The sequence below is a fragment of the Antechinus flavipes genome, chromosome 4, assembly GCF_016432865.1.
Source record: "Antechinus flavipes isolate AdamAnt ecotype Samford, QLD, Australia chromosome 4, AdamAnt_v2, whole genome shotgun sequence".
NCBI classification, from domain to species: Eukaryota; Metazoa; Chordata; class Mammalia; order Dasyuromorphia; family Dasyuridae; genus Antechinus; species Antechinus flavipes.
The window spans coordinates 40,368,839-40,390,493 of record NC_067401.1 but is presented as its reverse complement, the minus strand read 5'-3'; the positions used below and the strand labels follow the sequence as shown (position 1 = coordinate 40,390,493).

Here is a 21,655-nt window from a genome sequence, read left to right as displayed (position 1 = left end):
ATAGTTCTAAGGTTTAGAGGAACACTGATGGTCACTCACAAAGGAGAAAGGTTCTGGTCTCAGTTCCAAGGCAAAAAAAGCACTAACACTTTCAGCTGCCAGGGACCAGGGGCCCTTCCTGGTTAAATAAAAGAGGGAGAAAAATACTGAAGGAAAAAAACATCTTAAAAAACAGAATTGGTAGGGCAGCTAGGTGGTACAGTGGATAGAGTACAGTGGCCTGAAGTCAGGAGGATATGAGTTCAAATCTGGTCTCAGACACTTAACATTTCCTAACTGTGTGATTCTGGGCAAGTCACTTAACCCCAATTGTCTCAGGTTAAAAAATAGCTAAATGATAAAAGAGACCCAAAACTTCACTGAAGAACCTTAAATAGCAGAATTGACTAAACGGGAACAGGTACAAAATCTCATAAAGAAAATAATTCCTTAAAGATTAGAATTGGGCAAATGGCAGCTCCATAAGACATCAAGAAACAATAAAACAAAGTCAAAAATAGTGGGGGGAGAAGAAAATGTGAAATATATAATTGAAAAAAACAACTGATCTGGAAAATGGATTGAGGAGAGATAATTTAAGAATTGTTGGACTCTTGAAAGCCACAATCAAATGAAGAGCTTAGACATCATATTTCAACAAATTATCGAGAAAAACTATCCTGATAGTCTAGAACCAGAGGCTAAATAGAAATTGAAAGCATCCACTGATCATCTCCTGAAAGAGATGGCAAAATGAAAAGTCCCAGGAATATTATAGTCCAATTTCAGAGCTCCCAGGTTAAAAAAAAATACTTCAATCATCCCAGAAAGAAACAATTCAAATATCATGGAACTATAGTCAGGATCACACAAGATTTAGCAGCTTCTACATTAAAGAATCAGAGGTCTAGGAATATGATATTTCAGAAGGTAAAGAAATTGTATTACAATCAAGAATCAATCACTCTGAAAAACTGAGTGTAATCCTTCAGGGGAAAATATATATATATATATATGCACACACACACATGAAACACACACGCAAATACACACACTATACACATACATACACTCAGTTGGGTATAGAAATCTAGCTTACTCAATAGGGAAATAGAAAGGGGAAGATGATAAAAGGGAGGGAAGATTAAGGGAGGCAGTGGTTAAAAGCAAAATAAACTTGAGGAAGGACAATAAAAAGAGAGAGAAAAAGAAGAAACAAAAGAAAATCATATGGATCATAACAGTTATCATAACTGTGAAAGTAAATGGAATGAGCTTGCTTGTAAAAATGGAAATGGACAGCAGAATGAATTAGAAACTTGTTTACAAGAGACACACAGAGTTAAAGGGCTGAAGCAGAATCTAATATGATTCAGCTGAAGTAAAAAAAAAGACAGGAGTAGCAATCATTATCTTAGACAAAGAAAAAGCAAAAATAGACCTAATTAGAAGAGATAATTAGGGAAACTACATTGTGCTCAAAGATATTATAGACAATGAAGTAATATCAAAAACTTTTACAGCAAAATTTTCTGATAAAGGCCTATTTTTTTTCAATTTTACACTAAATCTACCCTAAAATTTATACCAAATAAAACTTTCTCCAATTAAGAAATGGTCAAAGAATATAAACATGAATTTTTTCAAAGAAGAAATCAAAACCATCTATAGTCATATGAAAAAATACCTTAAATCACTATTGATTAAAAAAAGACAAACTGAAACAACTCTATGGTATCACCTCACATCTATCTAGACAATGCAGGAGGTGATGAGGGGAAATAGGTACACCAATGAATTGTTGGTGGAGTGGTACACTAGTCCAGCCATTCTGGAGAATAATTTGGAACTATGCCCAAAGGGCTATAAAACTGCATATATACTTTGACCAGCAATAGCACTGCACAAACACACACACACACACACATTATATGTCTATATTCCAGAGAGTTTAAAGAAAAAAGAAAAGGACTCATAACATACAAAAATAATTGTAGCACCTCTTTTTGTTGTGACAAAGAATTGAAAATCAAGGTGGTGCTCATCAATTGGGGAATGACTGAACAAGTTGTGATGTTTGTGTTATAAAAAATGAAAAGGGGAAGTGGTTTCAGAAAAACATGCCAAGACCTATATGAACTATGCAAATTGAAATGAAAATAACTGGGAGATCATTGTGCACAATAACTACAATGTTGTAATAATGATCAATTGTGAAAGACTTGGCTATTCTAATCAATACAATGATCCACAACAATTCCAAGGGACTCATGATGGAAAAAATGTTATCTACCTCCAGAGAGAAGTGATGAATTTTGAGTGCAAATTGAAATATCGTTTTCTCACTTTATTTTTCCTGCTTTTTTTTTGAAGAAGGTATAGCTAACATAGAAATAGATTTTGCATGATTTCATATGTATAATTGATATATTATTACTTGCTTCTCAGAGAGTGTGGAAGGGAGAGAAACTAAAAATTTAAAAAGAAAAGAATATTAAAATAGATAAATAATAAAATTTTTTAACAAGCATTTTCTCCTCTATTCACTTATGATATTGAAGCTTTGAGGAATAAATTTCCTCCAATTAAATCAACATCTCAAGAAGTAAATGGCAGAAGGGAAATTCTAACTACTCTTCTTTCTAGTAAGCTCTAAGTGTTCACATCATCATCATTGAACACTTGTATATGTGACACTGTTAGGATTTAAGAGCTCAAAGAAATACAAATCTAGGGCCAATTCTCAAGAGACTCAGAGTTATTATGAAAATTAGCATTTCCTAATTAAAAGACAAGGGCACAGGCATTTTTTGTATGAGAATTACCAGTTCTAGTTCCCTTCCTGTACATTTCATCTATTTTCTTCTAAAAAGCATCATTTTTCATTAAGTGCCCACCCTCTGCTATCCTATTCCATTTATATATTATCTAGGCAATCTTGTGTACTCCACATAAATCAGGAGTATTGCTTTTGAGTAATAATAACAATTCTCTTCTCCAGTTTAAAATTTCTTGCCTATAGCAATTCACAAATGTTTGTTCCCACCTTCCTTCCCTTTTCACCAAAATATATGAAGAATTAGTAAATTCCTATATGAGGAAGTGTGTGTGAGAGTCTCATGAGGTTTCATGTCTTTTGACCCATGATGGTGAGGCTGACAAAATGATTCAGAACTCCTGTTTTTCATGGCTACCCCAGACTAATAATCTTTGTCTCTCTTTTTCCCAGCAGGGAAGTGTTCACTTCCTTGTTTCTTAAGTAAATGGTAGCATTTTTTTTTTTGAGGGGTTAGGAAGGAATATTAGTGTGCTTGTATATTCAGAAAGCCCAAGTTCCAGTTCTAGCTTCCACATTTATTAGCAGTATCACTATGAAAAAGCCATTTAACTATTCTAAACCTTATTTTTCTTTTCTGTGAGATAAAAATAATAACTTCTTACTAACCTCATTGGATTGTTTTAAGGATTAAATAGGACCAATATATATGAAAACACCTTGTAAATGGTAGGACACTGTAGAAATTTAAACACCTATTGTTTATTATTATAATAACCTTGCATCTAGAAACAGAAAGGGGCCATGGAAATGTATAATAGAATCCAGAAATCCTGTTAACAAACTGCTCATTTAAGACTTGGCCCCTAGAAATGATCTCCAAAATCAAATTCCACCTGGGTTTTCCTGGTAGGAGAATAGGAGCAAGTCTAAAGAAAAAAGGAACAGAATAATGGAATAGATTGAGAAAAGAGGGGTGAGGTGACAAAAAAAGGGAGAAATGGAATGAGGAAGAGTGGTTGCCATGAGGGGAGTTGAAGTTAATAAACAGAGGAGATAGGATAAGAGTCATCATCGAAAAGGAAAGCCCAAGATTTATGTAACATAGGAAAGAGCAAGCAGGCAGGGAAGACTCTGCAGCCCACATGTATCTGTTTTGGCATCTGAACACTACTTTAGGATTTTTTTAGCTACCCTCTATTTTATGTTTCATAGAACTCCATCTTCTCTTAACCAAAGCAATGTCTGGGGAATACAGTGCCTTGAACATAGTAGCCATTTACCAAGTGAATGAATGCATGATGTTGAAAAAACAGGACAGAGAAAAATGTGATAGAAAAATGCTTATTTTCAGCAGAAACCCTTTGGACTAGAGCTCTGGATCAACCCTAAACTTTCATCTCTTCTTCCTCTATACTGTTTCACGTAGTAATCTTGCCAGATCCCATGGATTCAATTATCATCTCAGTGCTGATGATTGTCAGATTTATTTGTGCAGTTTTATCGTGTCTTCTGTAATCCATTTTCACACCTCCAACTGCCTAGTGGATATCTTGAACTAGGCATTCCATAGATATCTTAAACTCCACATGTCCAAAACTGAACTCATGAAGAAGGTGGGAACAAGCATTTGTGAATTGCCACAGGCAAGTTGGTTGGTAAGAAATTTTAAACCAGAGAAGGAAATTGTTATTACTCTAAACCCTCCTTTCTTTCTAATTTCTCTGACTGTCCAGGGTATCAGTATCCTTCCAGTCACCTGAACATTTTACTAGGTACCATTCTTGACACTTTATTCTTCCTTGCCCTGCATATACAAACTGTTTCTGAGTCCTGTTGAGTCTACTTTTTCAACATGGCAAATTTGTCCCCTTCTCTCCTTTGGCACCCCACTGCCCTGGTATAGGCTCTCATCCTTTCACATCTGGTCTATTACAATAGCCTTCCTATTGATCTCCCTTCCTCATCTTTCCCAACCCCATTCCCTCCCCCACCAGCTGTCAAAGTGTTCTTCCTAAATGTAGGTTTAGCAATGTCACTCCCCTATTCAATTAAACTCCAGTGGTTCCCTAGTGCCTCTGGTATAAAATATAAAATCCTCTGTTTGACTTTTAAAGCCCTCCATAACTTCCTCTCTTCTTACCTTTACAGGCTTCTACTTTACTCCTCTCTATGTACTCTGTGCTAGTGAATCTGGCCTCTTTACTTACACTTCAGATGATACTCCATTTTTTTGATTCAATTCCCTCATGCTTTAGAATTCTCTTTCTCCTCATTTCACCCCCTTCCTTCCCTGGATTCCTTCAAGTTTTGACTAACATCTCACCTTCTTCAAGAAGCCTTTCCAGGTTTCTCTCTAATGTTAGTGCTTTCCATCTCCAGTTTGTATTGTATATGTCTTGTTTGTACATAGCCATTTGCATATTATCTCCTTCCCTCATCATTAGATTGTGAGTTCCTTGAAGTCAGGGACCATTTTTTTTTAAACCTTTTTTTGTATATCTTTGCTTATATACAATAGGCCCCAAATAAATGCTTGTTGACTTGGCTTGACTATACTTTATTGCTAGCAAAACCCTCAAGAAATAACACATGCCATTGTTTTCTCTCTCTTTTCGAAACTTTTTTTTTCAAATTTGTTTCTGTGATTTAATAATTTTTTTCTTATCCCGTTAAACTCACAATAACAAAGAAAAACAATTAAGCAAAACCCACTAATATAATAATCATCTCTGACAATATATACAATTTTCTGCCTTAGTAGACCTCTACCTCTCTTTATGCCAATTACTCTTTGCTTTTTGTCTCTTTTCTTTCCTCCCAAAACTAATAAATTTTATGATATAAAGATACTTCCAGTGACATTTTGTTATAGCAAAGGACTGTCAACAAAGTGAATATCCATCAACTACAGAATGGCTGAACAAATTATGATATATGAATGGAATGGAATAGTATAAGTCTGGAAGAAATGAGAAACATCATGGATTTCTTGAAACCTGGGAAGATTTGTATAAACTGATGCAAGGTGAAGTGACCAGATCCAGAAATACCGTTTCTACCCTGAACACAATAGTGTAAAAGAAAAAGACTTTGAAAAACTTAGGAATTCTAATAAATTTGATAATCAATTATGATTTAAGAAGACTAGTGATGAAACATGCATGCTTCCCACATCTTGGCAGACAGGTGATAAGCTAGAGGTGTAAATGAAACATATTTTAAGAAATGTCCAATATATCAACTTGTTTAACTTGACTACATTTGTTTATTTAAAAGGAGAGCACCAGAAGAATTGGTGAGGAGTTGATAGGCAGTAACAAGTGATACAAAAAAAAAAAAAAGAAGAAGAAGAAGAAGAAAGAAAAGAGCATCAACAAAACATTAAAAATTCACAAAAAAGATGTGAATTTCATACAGGAACACAAACAAGCAGTGCTGTTACTATCATGTTGAATTTAATATGCAATAGTACAGAATAGAAATTCCTTTTTTTGAGGGAATGCCCATTAATTGGGGATTGGCTGAACAAGTTAAGATATATGAATGTGCTGGAATATTATTGTGCTGTATGAAACAATGAAGAAGTGGGCAGCTGGTAGAATAGTGAATAAAGTAGCAGCCCTGAAGACAGGAGAATCTGAGTTCAAATTTGGTTTCACAGCTCTTTTTGGGGTAGCAAAGAATTGGAAAATGAATAGATACTCATAAATTGGGGAATGGCTGAACAAGTTGTGATATATGAAGATAATAGAATATTAATGTTCTATAAAGAAATGATGAACAAAGTGATTTTAGAGAGACCTGGAAAGAGTTACATGAACTGATGGTGAGTGAAACAAACAGAACCAGAAACATATTGTACACAGTAACAGCAAGTTTATTTGATGATCAACTATGAAAGACATAGTTGTTCAGTGATCCAAGGCAATCCCAATAAAGTTTGGATAGAAAACACCATCTGCATCCAGAAAAAGAACTATGAAGATTGAACGTAAATCAACACAGGCTATATTCACTTCTTTTTTGTTTTTTTGTTTTTCTCTCCCGTGTTTTTCCCTTTTGTTCTGATTTTTCTCTCCCAATGTGACTCATAGAGCAATGCCTATTTAAAAAGTTAATATACATGGCTAACTAGAAAAAAAAAAAAAAACAATTAAAAAAGGAAAAAAAAATCTGGCTTCAGACAGTTAAAGCTTACTACTGTGTGACCCTAGGCAAGTCACTTATCAATTTCCTTGTGGGAAAAAAAAAAGAAATGATGAAGAGGATGAATGGTTTCATAAAAACTTGATTAAAAATACAAAAAATAAGTAAAAATTTAATACTATAAGAAAATCTGGGAAGGTTTGCACGAGTGAAGTGTGGAGTGCAGTGAGCAGAACTAGAAGAACAATTTATGCAATGACAACAATATTGAAAGAAAAGCAATTTTGAAAGACTTAGGGACTTTAACTTAACACAAAACATCCAACTACGATTCCAGAAGACTTATAATAGAACACACTACTTCCCTCCTGATAAAAAGATGATAGATTCAAAGAGCCCTTTTTTTCTTTGACATAGCTAACATGGGAAGTTGTTTTACTTGACTATACATGTTTGTAAAAGAATCAGAGAGAAAGAGAAAAGGAGGTAAGAGGAAGAGAGTTCAACTTGAAAAGAAAATAACATTTAATTTTTAAAAAGAGAGAGGAAGGAAGGAAAGAAGGAAAGAAACTCTTGAAGGTTCTAAGGTTCTATTCCATATGTAATCTTCTTTTCTATTCTTAGCATATTTTAAATGTTTGTTAAAGTTTAAGTTCACAATAAAGAGAAAGAGAAAAAATTTGCATTAGTATCTCTCCAAATTATTTAATATTTTCCTGTGTGTGTGCGTATTATTTCCTCCACAGAATATAAACATCTTGAGGGCAGGGCATTTTATTTTTGTCTTTGGACCCTGAAGCAGCTAGGTAGTAAAATGAATAGAGCATTGGGCCTGAAGTGAGAAAGACCTGAATTCAAATTTGGCCTCAGATATTTATTAACTATGTGACCATGGCCAATTCACTTAACCTATCTGCTCCACTGTATAATGGGGACAATGATATCACCCACATCTCAGGGTTATTGTGAGGATCAAATGAGATAATATTTGTAAAACAGCTGACACATAGTAGGTACTCAATAAGTGCTCATTTTCCTTCCCTGATTGTCTGGCATATAGCAGATGCTTAATAGATACTTGCTTGTTGCTTGATGATCAGAAAAGCCTGTTTCCTCATCATCTTTGTTTGGACACATAGACTTGAAGACAGAGATTGTGGGTAACCAAAGAAGGGAATGGAGCATGGATAGACCTGTATAAGACAAAGACAGAGAAGGGGCAGGGTTCTAGTCCTAGTTCAAACAGTAAAACAAATTCAGAGACTAGAAAAAATCACTACCTCTCAACCTATTTCTTGATCTGTCTTATTTGAGTTGATCTATCAAATCACCTACTCTATGAGCTATTCTGAAGATACAATAAAAATGATTATTGGGTACCATAAATTGCTTTATAAATGTAAGGAACTGCCATCATTTTTATTTAATGTGGCTGGGATGTGCAGTGGAGAAAGGTGAATGGATAGTAGAGCGGTAGATTTCCTCTTGATCTGTCACAAAATTTACAGGTATGTGGGGAACATTGGGAAACACTCCTCACGTTTATTATTTGCCTCTAAATAGGATGTCCCTTAACCTTTATCCCCACGCCTAAGTAAATTCCAGGAGGAGGGGGAAATTAGTCTCCTACCTACCAGCTGGGATTTTAATAATAATTTGGTGACTCGAGGATCTCATTTATGCTACCTCACCGCACATCTCAAACTATCCTTGTCTTTCTCCCATGTGACTCTGGCCCATGTCCTCTTACAAATCTTTCACAGGAGGTCCATCCAGTGTCCTGGGAATGGGAATGAAGAGTGGCCTTCCTCTAATCTTGAGCCTGACAATGCATGAGCCCAAATACTGCACATCTATGATCTTTCTTGACCATCCTTCTTTCCCAACAATTATTATTATCCTTTTCACTTCCAGAGAATTTTAATTTTCAAAGAGCTGTCATTTCTAATCTGGTATCCTACTAACATCCCCGAAAATAGTGAAGGCACCATTCCCTCAGCCTTGTCCAAAGCCATCTGGGAGCCCCAGCCTTCTCTCCTTATCCCCTAGCTGAGGACCCTGGGACGCTGGGTTACGAACCACCGGCTCTCCTGGAATTGGACTGGCTAGGGGGGTTCTTTCCCAATCAGAACTTCCTCCCTCTGCTCAGTCCCTCCCTTCCCCTTCTGCTGTCCTTTGTCACCCGCAGTCTTCCCCTGGAAGAGAGAAAGCAGAAAAGTTTTCCAGAACACCTCAACTCCTTAGATCACTTTCTCTGCCACCTTCCGTGCTCCCAGAGCTCTCCTACCCAGCCACGCGCCCTCCTTTGGAGGGAAGTCCAAAATGGAGAGGTGACAAGCCCTGCTCTTGGGGGAGAAGCTCCCAAGTGCCAGTTCTGAGAAATCCCTGTCTCTTTAAGCGGGTCTGGCTGCTGGGACGGCTCGCTGCGCCCCCTGCCCCCGAGACCCTCCCCCCGTGTCTGCAGGGCTCGCGTCCCGAGCCCCGTTCCGTGTGTGTTGCTACGCTCGCAGCCTCCCTGGCTCCACCTCTCGCTGCGCGTCTGGCCAGGGGCCTCCTCTCCATCTCTCTAGCCTCCCTCCACTTCTCTCCTGTGGCTCCCTGTCTCGATCTCGCTTCTCCCCTTCTTTACCCCTGGTGTGTCAGAAACAAAGGAGGGAGGGGGGAGCTGCACGGTAGGTCGGGCTCGGCGATTCGCCCTTTATTCTGAACTCGCGACGTCAGCGGGCCCGGGCGGGCAACTGTGGATGGAGCTGCCGAGAGCCCGCTGGCTCGCCCAGAGAGAGCCGGGTCCGAGGAGAGAGCAGCCCCAGAGCGGGCGTGTGTTTGTGCGTGCGCTGGGATGGGGATGGGAGGCGTGCGGGGGGCGGGATAGAGGGAGCCGAGGGGGGGCAGGCATGCGTGTGTGTGAGAGTGTGAGTGCGAGGGAGGCCGGCCCTTAGTGTAACCGGAGCTACAAAGAAGGGAGACAGGGAGAGTCGAGAAGAGGGAGGAGGAGGAGGAGGAGGCGGCGCCGGGGGCATCTCCAACACCCTCCCCCTTGGAACCAGCCACATCAAACCGGCCTCGGCCACCGGGACCCCGGGCCGGCCCCCACCCCCTCCCCTCCGCCCGTGCCCACCCGGGATGATGAAGAAGAACAATTCCACCAAGAGGGTGAGTGTCTCTGGCTTCCTCTAATTCAGTTGACTTAATCCTCCCAGGACCCCCCAACATCTCCTTCCGGGGTTCCGGCCTGTTTTGCGGGGAAGTAGGGACCTCGGGAGCGTAGAGTCTTGTCCCCTTCTCTCCCTCCCCCCCCCCACACCGCGCCCGCTCCCCTTCCCCCCTTCTCCTTTGCCATCCCGGTCTGAAGGTTTTACATTTCATTCAATCTCTGGGATGCCGTTGCCTTCCGCGGGTCCCTGAGCCTGTCACCCTACTTAGGGGCAAGGACCTTGGGCTGCTTTCTGCTGGGGGGAAACTGGTCGAGATGGGTAGTACTAGCCTCGGCTTCTCTCCTACCCCCCACCTCCTCTGTGCTGGGAAACCAGCAGCAGTTTGCATCGTGTTCTGCGGTGGAGAGCTAGAAAAAAGACAATGAAAATAGCATAAAATGCCCTTAACCCGGAGCTTCGGAAAGGAGAAAATGGGGGCGGGGGCGGGAGGAAGAGGATAAGGGACAGGGGGAGAAAGAGTCACAGGTCCCCACTTTTCCCCCCCTCTCCCTCCCCGAGGCCTGAGCTCCCAGCCTCCGCATCACCTCTCCTGGGCCGTTTCAGCTGTTTATCTCAGGCTGAGGGAGGTCAGGATGGGGAAGGGGACTGACTGCCCGGAGTGAGGACCGGCGGGAACCTCACTGGCTTTCCCCAGTCTCTCCAGCCCCCTAGGGTGATCCAGAAGACCGGGAGGGAGGCAGCTAGGAGAAACCGGGAGAAAGAAGAAATTATCACTCACTAATGTGCTTCTTATCTTCCCCACCCCCCACCCCCTGCGGCAGGGGCCCCAGGATGGAAACCATCAGTCCGCACTGCCTGAAAAGGTCGGCTGGGTGCGGAAATTCTGTGGGAAAGGGATTTTTAGGGAGATCTGGAAAAACCGCTACGTGGTGTTGAAGGGGGACCAACTCTACATCTCTGAGAAGGAGGTAGGATCCCCTTGCCTTCAGTCACCTCAGCTCTCCTCTCCACCTTCCCTCATTCTCTCCATCAGCCTTTTACATCCCCTCACTTCTACCTCCCCACCCCCACCCCACCCCCATAAACCATATTTGTATTTCCAGAGCAAGTTGAGGGAGCAGACTCTCTATCCCCCACCACACCTTGTCCGATGACAAGGTTGCCCTTTGCTGAGAAATGCCCTGAGTTGGGTGACAGACATTGAGTTTGAAGCTAGTTGGTGGTTTTCCCCCTGCATCTATTTTTCTGAAAACAATGATGATTTTATCCCAAGATTTCAAAATAAAAACCCCTTCTGATAAAATGGGGAGCCCTTCCCCCAGTGTCCCCTCCTACCCCACCCCCAACCCTGTCTGCAGCCTCCATCTGCAGACAGAATTGTTTCCTCTGCTGCTGCTAAAACATTCTGCTCAGTCCACCCCCCCACCCTCTACCCCCCAGCCAAGCTCCCTCCCTTTTCCTGTTTCTAGCGAGGCCATACATTGATCATATCAACAGCTCAACTGCACTGAATCATAAGGGAGATAGAATAATAACACACACAAGGCCCAAGATCACTGGGATATGTGAAAGTCAGCTAATGTGACCCGGGATAGAATGTGTAGCTTTGTGAGTGCTGGGGGATTCTATTTGTCACTATTCAACTTAACAAACATTTATTAAGTTCTTATTCTATGTCTATTATGCTCTTTTCCCTCCCTTACCTCCCAGGAAAATAAAAAGGACAGAGGGGGGAAAAAACAAACAAGCAAAAAACTCCAACTCAATTGGGGACCAGAGAGAGTGTTACATATCTCCTTTTTTTGCCTCCCTGAAGGAGGAAACCATAGTGGGGGGAAAATGCAACCAATAGTCTTTGTCTTTTCCTCAGCCAGCTCCAGTTCTGTAGTTAAACTAGAAACTTCAACTCCTCTTGAGTTAGGATGGCCAGGTCCTGGTCATAGATCCTGGACATTACCCTTTTCCTCCCTCTCTCCCCACCCCCGGCTTTCTGTGTGTTTCCTTGGAAGGAAGAAAAAGACCTAGTATCTCAAACCAGGAAAAAGATGGTTTATAGATAGACCTTAGTTTATAGAGTTTATAGAGAAATCTAAACAGACCCCCTGGCCAGAAGTCATTTTGTCTTTATTGCTACCTCTGAGTCACACAGTGAGAGACTCTTCCTAGACTTTCCAGTCAAGATAGTGTGACTTCCTTTGCCTCCTCTTCTTCCCTTTTCTCTCTACCCAGCACTGACTGGGGGAAGTCCTCCTTGGATTCTAACTTCCCAGGCCGTGCTTTCAGACACAGCTTTTCTTATTCTGAAGATTGTGCTTGGATAAATAAATCCTACACATTTGTCTGGAGACTAAAGGCACAGGAGAAATCAAGATTGTAGCTGAGCAAGAAAGACCTAGAAACCTTCTACCCTCAAAATTCCTCTTTAAGCGGGAAACTCCTGTTTTTCCAAATCGCTATGGTGGGGCAGTGGTATCACTGGATAGATCATTAACCCTGAAGTCAAATATGACCTCAGACATTTAACACTTACTAACTGTGTGATCCTGGACAGGTCACTTAACCCCAATTGCCTCGGGGGGGAGGAAATAATTAGTGTGGGATTCTGGGTCTTTAAATACTGGAGAAAATCTGGACCCAGAGAAGAGGAAGAAAGAAAAAGAAATGAAGCCGATTTGTTTTTAGGAAATTGTTTGACAGGAAAATATCCCTTCAACTTCACATATGCACATATATATAATTCCTCCAGAGGATTTTTTTTTTCAAAGTTTTCTGGTTTTCCTGAACAAGTGTCAAAGTGTATCATCTGTTTTCCCTGAACTTCATAATGGCAGGAAACATCAGAGAACAGTCAGGGAGGACTTCCCACACGTCATATCACAAGGGGAAACACAACTATGGTGAGGGGGAGGAGGGAATAGAAAGGAACAGAGGGAAACAGGGCATCCCTTTCTTGTCTGTGTCTTACCAAGGGGCTAGTCATGGGAAGGGTCAGGGTGACTGACCCCTGCCTAGAGGAGAGAAAAGTTGGAGTGTGGAGGCAGAGGGAGGGATGTGATGACCTCAGGCAGAGATGTTGAGTGTTCTATGAATCAGTAGCATCTGGTTAGTTATGGTGGAGGGGATCTAAAAGGAGAGGTTCAAAGTGTAGCTTTGGTCCTTCAGTAGAAAGGATTAGGGCAGATAAATGCATTGGGTGATCTGGAAAACAAATAAATTGATGTCTCCCTTTTCTTGGGAGACATTTTCTATGCAGAAAACAGCCTAAGTTTTAGGGGCTCATAAAGAAGGGTATGGATTTTCCCATACTTCCCTCACAATCTCTCCCCCAGAACCTCAGATAGAGGGTGATCAAGTCCCCATCTCAGACCAAAACAGCCTTTTCCCCCAAAGTGCTTGAGCATTGACAGGACTGAGCCTTGAGGACTCTAAAGTATAAATTTAAGTTTTTAAAGGGAAAGTTAAAGAGTGTATATCCTAATGAAGTTTTAAGCTTTAATAGCTTTAAGTAGACTTTCGTCTTAGTGTTAAACTTCAGTAATTTAAAATCACACCAAGACTTTTGTGACACACTATCTATTTTATTTTAGCTCATTTATAAGTTGTTTCATGCAAGATCAACAATGTTAACATATATAGTGCTATATAAATGCTAGTCATGGTGATGGTAAAATGATGCAAGAATGTCTTTGTCTCTATACCTCCGGCTCCTAGTAAATTTCCCATATTTATCCTTCTCCTTCCAATTACCTTTCAGCCCTGGGGACCATAGAACAGACAGGCAACCCCAAGAGGGAACGGACCCTCTAATGCCAAGAGGGAGTTTCTTTAGGGATTTAAAAGCTGAGCTCCCACAAATTCCCTTCCTAAAAGCAACCTATGTATGTCATTTTGAAGTTTTCCACTTCATAGCACGAAGGTGCGTTCAAGATCTTTCAAGAAAGATCTAAGGGTACTCAAGATAAGTTGTGCTGACATTGTGGGAATAGAAATCGCCCTCAAAAAGATTTTGGAATAATTGGAGCAAAGGGGTCAAAACAAAGGCTGAGATGTTTATTTAAAAAAAAAAAAACTAAAGAAAAAACAAAACATGTTTTTTTTTGATGAAATAAAAAGCCTTAATAAAATGCATGAAGGAAACTGAGGTCCAGACTCCCTGACCTGACCCCTTGAAATGTTCCCTTGTATTTTCTATCTGTTTCTCTCCTATCTTACCTAGTATCCATCTCAATTTTCCCTTTTTCCTAAGGCCTCTTCCAGCTTCTCAGTTATGATTATAGAGGAATCCACTCCTCTTTTCCAGGGAAAAAAAAAAAAAGAACAAATCACTCACTCTTGTGCTCTTTCCCTTACACACACCTATTGCTTTCCTCTCCATAACTTCTGATTTCTGCTAATATTCTTAATTATGGGAAAGGAGGAGAAAGAGAAGTGACACATCATTTTATGTCCCTGCCCATATTTCTGGGAATTGTTCTTGACTTAGGAGCTCCGTGCCAGGATCTGGCCACACCTCCACCAATGTAGCTTCAGAGTCCTTGGTTCCTTTCCTCCCCTTCCTCCTTCCTACCCCACCCCCCAAAATGTAAAAAGATAAGAGGAAAAAAGGTCTGAGAGTTTTATGAAAAAAGACAAAGTAGACAAAGTATAAGCCAAATTGGAGCTGAGCAGCTGGAAAGATGAACTTTTTGTTAGGCGCTCAATACGATACAGCAGTTCTTGGTTCCAAAGAATAGGTAGACATTGGAGAGGAGTTGGGGATAAGGGCATTTGGACTGGTAGAAAAACCTGCATTTGTCTGATTTGGAAGGGACAAAGTCTCCTCTGGAGTGCCAAGCTTGTAATTCTAAAACATGTGTGCTTCAGTATTCTGTGAGTGTGAGAATTTGGTTATCATTGACTGGGGGACTCTGTTGTGCATGGGGCTGTGTCCCAGGGGGGACTTGGGAGACATGTAGCTACATGTAGTTGTGTGTTTATCCATAACAAGGCCAGCATTTGGAGTCACACGTGGAGATTGGTTTTGTGTCTCTTCCAGAAAGTATGGCCTGCTTATCCTCAAAGGCCCCCCTCACACCAGGCCTCCCAACTAGTGGAGAAACAGTACCAGATGCTACCTTCTCCCCCAACCATACACCTAATATAAACCTCTAACTCTAAAGTCCCTAAATGATTGGGGACTAATTCATTTGGGAAACTGATTACGTCTACTTCCACAGTTCTAGGTCTCCCAGCTTCAGAAGACGATGGGAGACATTCTGGGAAAGGATAGAAGAGGACTGTAAGGGAAAGTTTAAAAAAATGAACCTGGGGGAAAAGGTAAAGAAAGTTTGATTTGTTGTGACCAGAGAAGGCCATAGGAGTAAGGGTAGATTCTTAGAAGGAGATTACAAAAGGAAAGATTAAGATTAAATACATGAAATAATTTCTTAATAGTTAGGAACCAAATTTTTTTTAAATAGTTTGGAACCTTTGATTCTCAAAATGGGATGGATGTTCAAAGAGATTGTAAAGTATTTTCTTTAAAAGAACTCTGTCTCTGGAAATACCTCTCGGTCAGAGGTAGCATTGGAAGTTCATTGCAGGGAACACTAGACTGGCTCCAGAAGACCTGGAATTTACCATTTCCTAGCCTATGACCTTTATTTAACAAATCACCTAACCTCTAAAGAACTCAGTTTTCTTGCCTGTATCATGGGACTAATAGTGCTTACAATATCCATCTCATAGTATTTTTGCAAGGAAAAACATACTTTGTAGGATGTAAAGTGTTCTATTCGTGTTAACTATTGTTATTGTTAGATGATTTTATAAACTCAACGAATTAAGGTTGAATTGACACAGGGCCTTAAAGGGGGATCCTGAGATTGAAAAGAGCATTTGTAACTTTTACCTATACAGAACAAACTTTGCAGCACAGGGAATGAGCCTCTCTTGCTATGACCATCTGGTTACTGAAATACAAGAGGCAAATTAGTCTCTTTATAAGAAGATATAGTAAAGATGGGGAGCTAAGAAGGGGCAGAGTGAGGAGCACCCATAGTGAGTGTCGTTGTAGTGGGAAAGCTACAAGTGGATCCTCCCTAGCCTAACTTCTCTTACCTCCTTCCTGCTAAGATCTTGGACTAATTTATTTATAGAATTGATTAAGAGCTCTGACCTAATCAGACCCAAATGAACCCAAGAGCCAGTTTTAGGTCTCCTGACTCCAGAACACATTGGGGAAAGGCTCTGAAAGCATCCTAAGAGAAAGTTTACAAAGATGAACTGGAGAGAAAGGTTAAAAGAGTTTGATTTAGCAGCCTCCATTGACTGGGGAGATCATCTCTGCCTTCTCCAGACTAAGGGGATAAATGTAGCCAGTGAAACCATGTCCTCTAAGGACAAGAGAGAAGACGGGAAGAGTAGGAACAAGAAAGTATAAACTCTGTCCTGATGGAGAAGAATAGGGGATATCGAGTTGGTGAACAAATCCTCCAGCTAGAAGTTAATACATGAGCCCTCTCAACTCCTCCCTTCTCAGTGGTACCTCTCAAGGCCTCCTGACAGGCGACCACCCCAGATTGTTGTTTTTGGTTTTTTCCTCTCCCTGGGCTGGTTTGAACCAAATGAGTGAATGGGGGAAAGGGCCAAATAATTCTTATCTCCCCCACACCAATTCACCCCGCCCCCGCCCCCCTAGATAAAAGATGAGAAAAATGTCCAGGAAGTATTTGACCTGAGCGACTATGAGAAATGCGAGGAGCTTCGGAAATCCAAGAGCCGGAGCAAGAAGAATCACAGCAAGTTTACCCTGGCACACTCCAAACAGCCTGGGAATATGGTATGTGTCCCCACCGCCTTGGCCCCCTGGACGCTTATTGTACACAGCGGTGTTGAGAAGATCTCTCCCACACACATGCTCACTGTTTGTCTCAGGGAGCTCTCTTACCTCCCAAGTCTCAAGTCCCCAGGCTCCCCCGACATCAGCTTTGACCTTTTCTTGGAAAGCATTCATCCCTCAGTCTCTCCCAGTCCCTCAGGCTTTTTTCCTCTGCCCACTGATACCCATCCTATTTTCTTAAATTTGCCCAGAGAAGAAAGCCCCTTTACTTTTCTTGGGAGTGAATGCTTACATTGTCCCTAAGAGGCAAGTTGTAGCCTATTTCCTTTTGTCTAAGTGAACACACAGCAGCAACTCCCATTTCCTGGAAAATGTTCCTTCATACATGTAAAGAGCCATTTTTTTTTGGTTTTTGATTTTTTTGGTTTTTGCCTGTCCTTCGCTGCCCCCCAACCACCAGCCTTCTCTTCTCCAGCTGCATAATCACCTGTGTCCCTCTCAATATTCTCTCCTTCACATCCATACTTCATTTGAGCTTAGGGCCCAGAACAGCGAGCCCAAGACTCTCTCCTGTACAAAATACGTTTCCCCTTCCAATCCATGATCACTTCCGAGACAGGGCGCCCAGTTGTGCAATTTTGTAGCGGGGGACATAGCAACATCCCTAAAGAGGTGGTATGGGTTTGTGGGGAGGGGGAAGAGAATGACAGAAATAGAATCTCCCTCCTGGAAAAGGTGGAGCCAAAACTAATCGGACATCTTGGTGTTTTCACCACGAGGTCTCCAAATTACCCTCAGGGGCAGGGGCATTGACTGTGATCCCCCCTGTTGTAACAAAAATCTTCCCCACCACCCCCAACCAGGCACCCAACCTGATCTTCCTGGCAGTGAGTCCGGAGGAGAAGGAGTCTTGGATTAACGCCCTCAGTTCTGCCATCACTCGAGCCAAGAACCGAATCCTGGATGAGGTTGGTGAGGTGGGGATCAGTGTGGAGATGGGCAGGTCTAGCTAGCACCAAGAGGAAAGCCGAATTAACTGACTGGCCCCAATGACCTGCTCCCCTCCAACTCCCTCTCTCTCTCAAACTCATGCTTACCTCCTCCTACCCCCTTCCCAGATCTCTTGCCCAGGTCTGTTCCCACTTTAGGATGTGATTAGAGGTTCTTTCAAAACTAGAGATCCTGAAATCCAGGGGATGTATTGTGAGACAGGTCATGGGAACTGTTCCCTAGCACAGATGTTTTCAGGGAAGTTGGGACAGAAGGAGGGAGGCTCTAGAGAACACAATTCTTCTCATTGCCAGGTCACTGTTGAAGAGGACAGCTTCCTTGCCCATCCCACCCGTGACAGAGCGAAGATCCAGCACTCTCGACGTCCCCCAACCCGGGGACACCTAATGGCTGTGGTACGTAAGAACCAGAGTTTCCCTACTAACCAAGATTTTATCTTATAAAATGGCACCAGGTTACATCTTTGTAGATGGGTGTCTGTCTTGCCATCAGCCTCTAAAGGCTGTGTTTACATCTGATAGACTTCCTAGTTTCCCTTAAATGCTTTATGAATCATTCCCAAAATTTTTATTCAAGAAATACTTAATATATACCAACTGCCTAGAAAGTGTCATGTTGTAGAACATGCAAAAAAATCTTAATCTACAATACATAAATCATATGCTCAAGGAACATTAATTGAAAGATCAATCAATCATTAAGCATTTATTATTCCCCTACTAACGGCTGGAAATACAAAGACAAAAATAAAAGTTCTGAAACTCAAGAAACATTTTATTAGGGGAAGAACGCATGGCCACATGTAAATATAAATAAAATAAAATACAGTTGTGGGGATAGGCACTAGCAGCTCAGGGCAGCAGGGCTGGGAATTAAATGTAGTAGGCAATACTTGAGCTGAGTTTTAAAGGAAACCAGGGATGGATTCTAATGGGCAGAATGTGGTAAAGAGGAAGTGCATTTCAGATATAGAGGAGAATCGGTGGTTAGATCCAGAAATAGCACCAGAAGAACAGGTTAACTAGATTAAAGAATGTATGTAAGGAAATAATTAATAGAAAGTGTGGAGAGATAGATTGGAGCTAGAATGGGAAGGGCTTTGAATGCAGCAAGAATATGACATGGTCAGTCTGGTACTTTGGGAATATCACTATGGTGTTTCTGTGGAAGAAAGATTAGAGACAGAAGACACTTGAGTCAAGGAGGGAGGTAAAATATGAAAATTTAAGTAATACTGCAAGAATTTTAAAAAACCTACAAGAGATGGCATGAGGTAATGTATAAGAAAGTCAATCAAGTGACTTATCACTGAGTTGCTAGTAAGCTTGTGAGACAATGCATATAGAAAGTACTATATAAAAATCAGTCTCAATTAACATATTTTTATAAGTTTGCTAACCTGCTATATAATTGTCCAAGTTTCAAAGGGGTTAATAATTCTGAGTATTACTACCTTCTTTGGGTCTTTTTAAGGTCCCAATATGAGGTCAGGATAGTAGAGGGAGTTGAAGTCATGTAGCTAGGAGGAAGGAATAGACATTTTGCAGCACATATTGTTGGCCAGAGTAAAGTGCTAAGCATTTTTAAAAAATATGATGCCATTTATCTTCACAATATCCTTTGAGGTAGGTGTTATCATCATTCCCGTTTTACAAATGAGGGAACTGAGGCAGATGGAAAGTATGTGACTTAGCTAGTCCAGGTTTGAGCCCAACACTCTGTCCGCTATACCACCTCATGCTTCAGTTACTCCTGTCTTCCCATTCCACCCCAGCTCCCTGGGGATATGGATGAAGAGATCCCGAAGATCTCCTCAGTGTGGAACCCTACAGTGGGTACTTGAAGATGCTTCCCTCCCACATGAAAAATCCTTACATGGATTCAAATAGTCAAGTGTCAATGATCACATACAAGTAGAAAAGAACCTGGAAGGCAGAATTGGCTTCTCCCTGTGTTTAATTCCCCAGCACAAAGGAGGCTTCTAATATATGTTTGTAGTCTAGAATTGAATCAAAGGAGACAGCAGTGGGGGGCTGAGGGGGAGTAGCCCTTGCCTGGGTATCTCTATTCATGACCTTGATGGTTTTAATTCCCGGTGCAGGCCTCGACCTCTACCTCGGATGGAATGTTGACCTTGGACCTGATCCAGGAGGAAGACCCTTCCCCGGAGGACCCCACTTCTTGTGCAGAGAGCTTCAGGGTGGACCTGGACAAATCTATGGCCCAGCTGGCAGAAGGCAGGAGACGTGCAGACTCAGACCGGATCCATCCTCCCTTGGACCGGGGCCGCAGCTTTCCCCGGCCTTGGGAGAAGCCGGAGAAGGGGGCCCCCTACACTCCCCAGGCCCCCAAGAAGCAGACGCCTTCGGAGAAAGGCCGGTGCGCTTCCTTGGAAGAAATCTTGTCGCAGCGGGATGCTGCCCCAGCCCACGGCCCGCTCCAGCCCGAGGAGCACTCCACCCCCACCCCGCCTCCCCCCGGACAGCTGTCTCGGATCCAGGACCTAGTAGCAAGGAAACTGGAGAAGACGCAGGAGCTGCTGGCGGAGGTGCAGGGGCTGGGGGATGGGAAACGAAAGGCCAAGGACCCTCCGCGCTCTCCCCCTGACTCTGAGTCAGAACAGCTCCTGCTGGAGACTGAGCGACTGCTCGGGGAAGCGTCCTCCAACTGGAGCCAGGCAAAGAAAGTACTGCAGGAGGTGAGGGAGCTGAGGGACCTGTACAGGCAGATGGACCTTCAGAGCCCAGACTCCCAGCTCAGACACACCACTCAGCACAGCCAGTACCGCAAGAGCCTGATGTGAGGGAGCGGGGAAGCGGCTCCGAGGCGCGCTTCAGGGGATGGACGGGCGGACGCTGGGAGAGGGCTTGTTAAGTTTCGTTTTGTTTTTTTAATTTACCGCAATCCAAAAAGAAAAGCAAAAAACAACTCATGGCTCCCGCTGGTGCCTAATTCTCCCCTGTGGCCTCCCCCTTTCCCTCCGGAGCCATAGAGTGGGCTCAGATCGGAGGGAGAAGGGTTTCCAGCTGAATTGTAGCGATCTGGACCCAATGAGGAGAAAAGAAATGTTGGAGGCCATCTGGCCAGGTTCTCATCTAGCACTAGAGATATGGGGAGGGTGACTCCCCAGAGCTGGACTCTCTGCCATTCCCTACCCCTATACAGAAGCCGTATGTTTGTTTCCAATCCTAGTATAATGGGGGCGGAGGGAATAATCATTTCTCCCTACCCATGTGCCCTCTAAAGATGAAATTTTAGCCAGAAAGTCCAGACTCTAAGGAGGTGGGTTCCACTTCCACCTGTTCCAGCCCCTGGTATCAGTAAAGGGGCTAGGCGTGTAGAGAAAGGAAGAGAGTTGTAGAATCCAATCAGCAATCAGATATGATCATTCTAACATCAGCCTTTCCTTGCTATTTGAGATCTCTCTCTCTCTCTCTCTCTCTCTCTCTCTCTCTCTCTCTCTCTCTCTCTCTCTCTCTCTCTCTCTCTCTCTCTTCTCTCTCTCTCTCTCTCTCTTTCTCTCTCTCTCTCTCTCTCTCTCTCTCTCTCTCTCTTATATTTCTTATGTGGGTGTTTACTTCTCCCTCCACCTCAGAATGAGTTTAAAGACACGATGCTTATAGTATAACTAGGAGGAGATGGTTCTCTTTGTTTCTTGGGAGGGTGGGACTCCTCTAGCAGGGAAATGAGGGACAGCTGACCCCAAGGGAGAACTGATCTAAGAATGAAACTGGGAGCATGCTGGGTAGGTGAGAGGGGGAAAAC

General features: G+C 42.3%; 1 protein-coding gene across 2 annotated transcripts; it reads left to right on the top strand.

Annotated features, from left to right (window-relative positions):
• Positions 1 to 9,790: 9,790 nt before the first annotated feature.
• PLEKHO1 (pleckstrin homology domain containing O1) lies at positions 9,791 to 20,818 on the top strand. Of its 2 annotated transcripts, XM_051992775.1 has the most exons (6): positions 9,791 to 10,057; positions 10,881 to 11,027; positions 16,739 to 16,879; positions 17,743 to 17,847; positions 18,184 to 18,285; positions 19,992 to 20,818. In XM_051992775.1, the coding sequence occupies exons 1-6, from the start codon at positions 10,028 to 10,030 to the stop codon at positions 20,691 to 20,693; spliced, it is 1,227 nt and encodes a 408-aa protein (XP_051848735.1). In that variant the 5' UTR covers positions 9,791 to 10,027; the 3' UTR covers positions 20,694 to 20,818. The 2 variants fall into 2 exon arrangements, with proteins under 2 accessions (XP_051848735.1, XP_051848736.1); XM_051992776.1 differs by lacking the exon at positions 16,739 to 16,879 and having other exon boundaries at positions 9,794 to 10,057.
• The last annotated feature ends 837 nt before the right edge of the window (positions 20,819 to 21,655 follow it).

Bases quoted from the DNA above. Each gene is read 5' to 3' on its own strand.
- PLEKHO1 (XM_051992775.1), top strand. From the start codon at position 10,028: ATGATGAAGAAGAACAATTCCACCAAGAGG. The intron at 10,058-10,880 runs GTGAGTGTCTCT...CCCCTGCGGCAG, and splicing joins AGAACAATTCCACCAAGAGG to GGGCCCCAGGATGGAAACCA. The intron at 11,028-16,738 runs GTAGGATCCCCT...CCGCCCCCCTAG, and splicing joins TCTACATCTCTGAGAAGGAG to ATAAAAGATGAGAAAAATGT.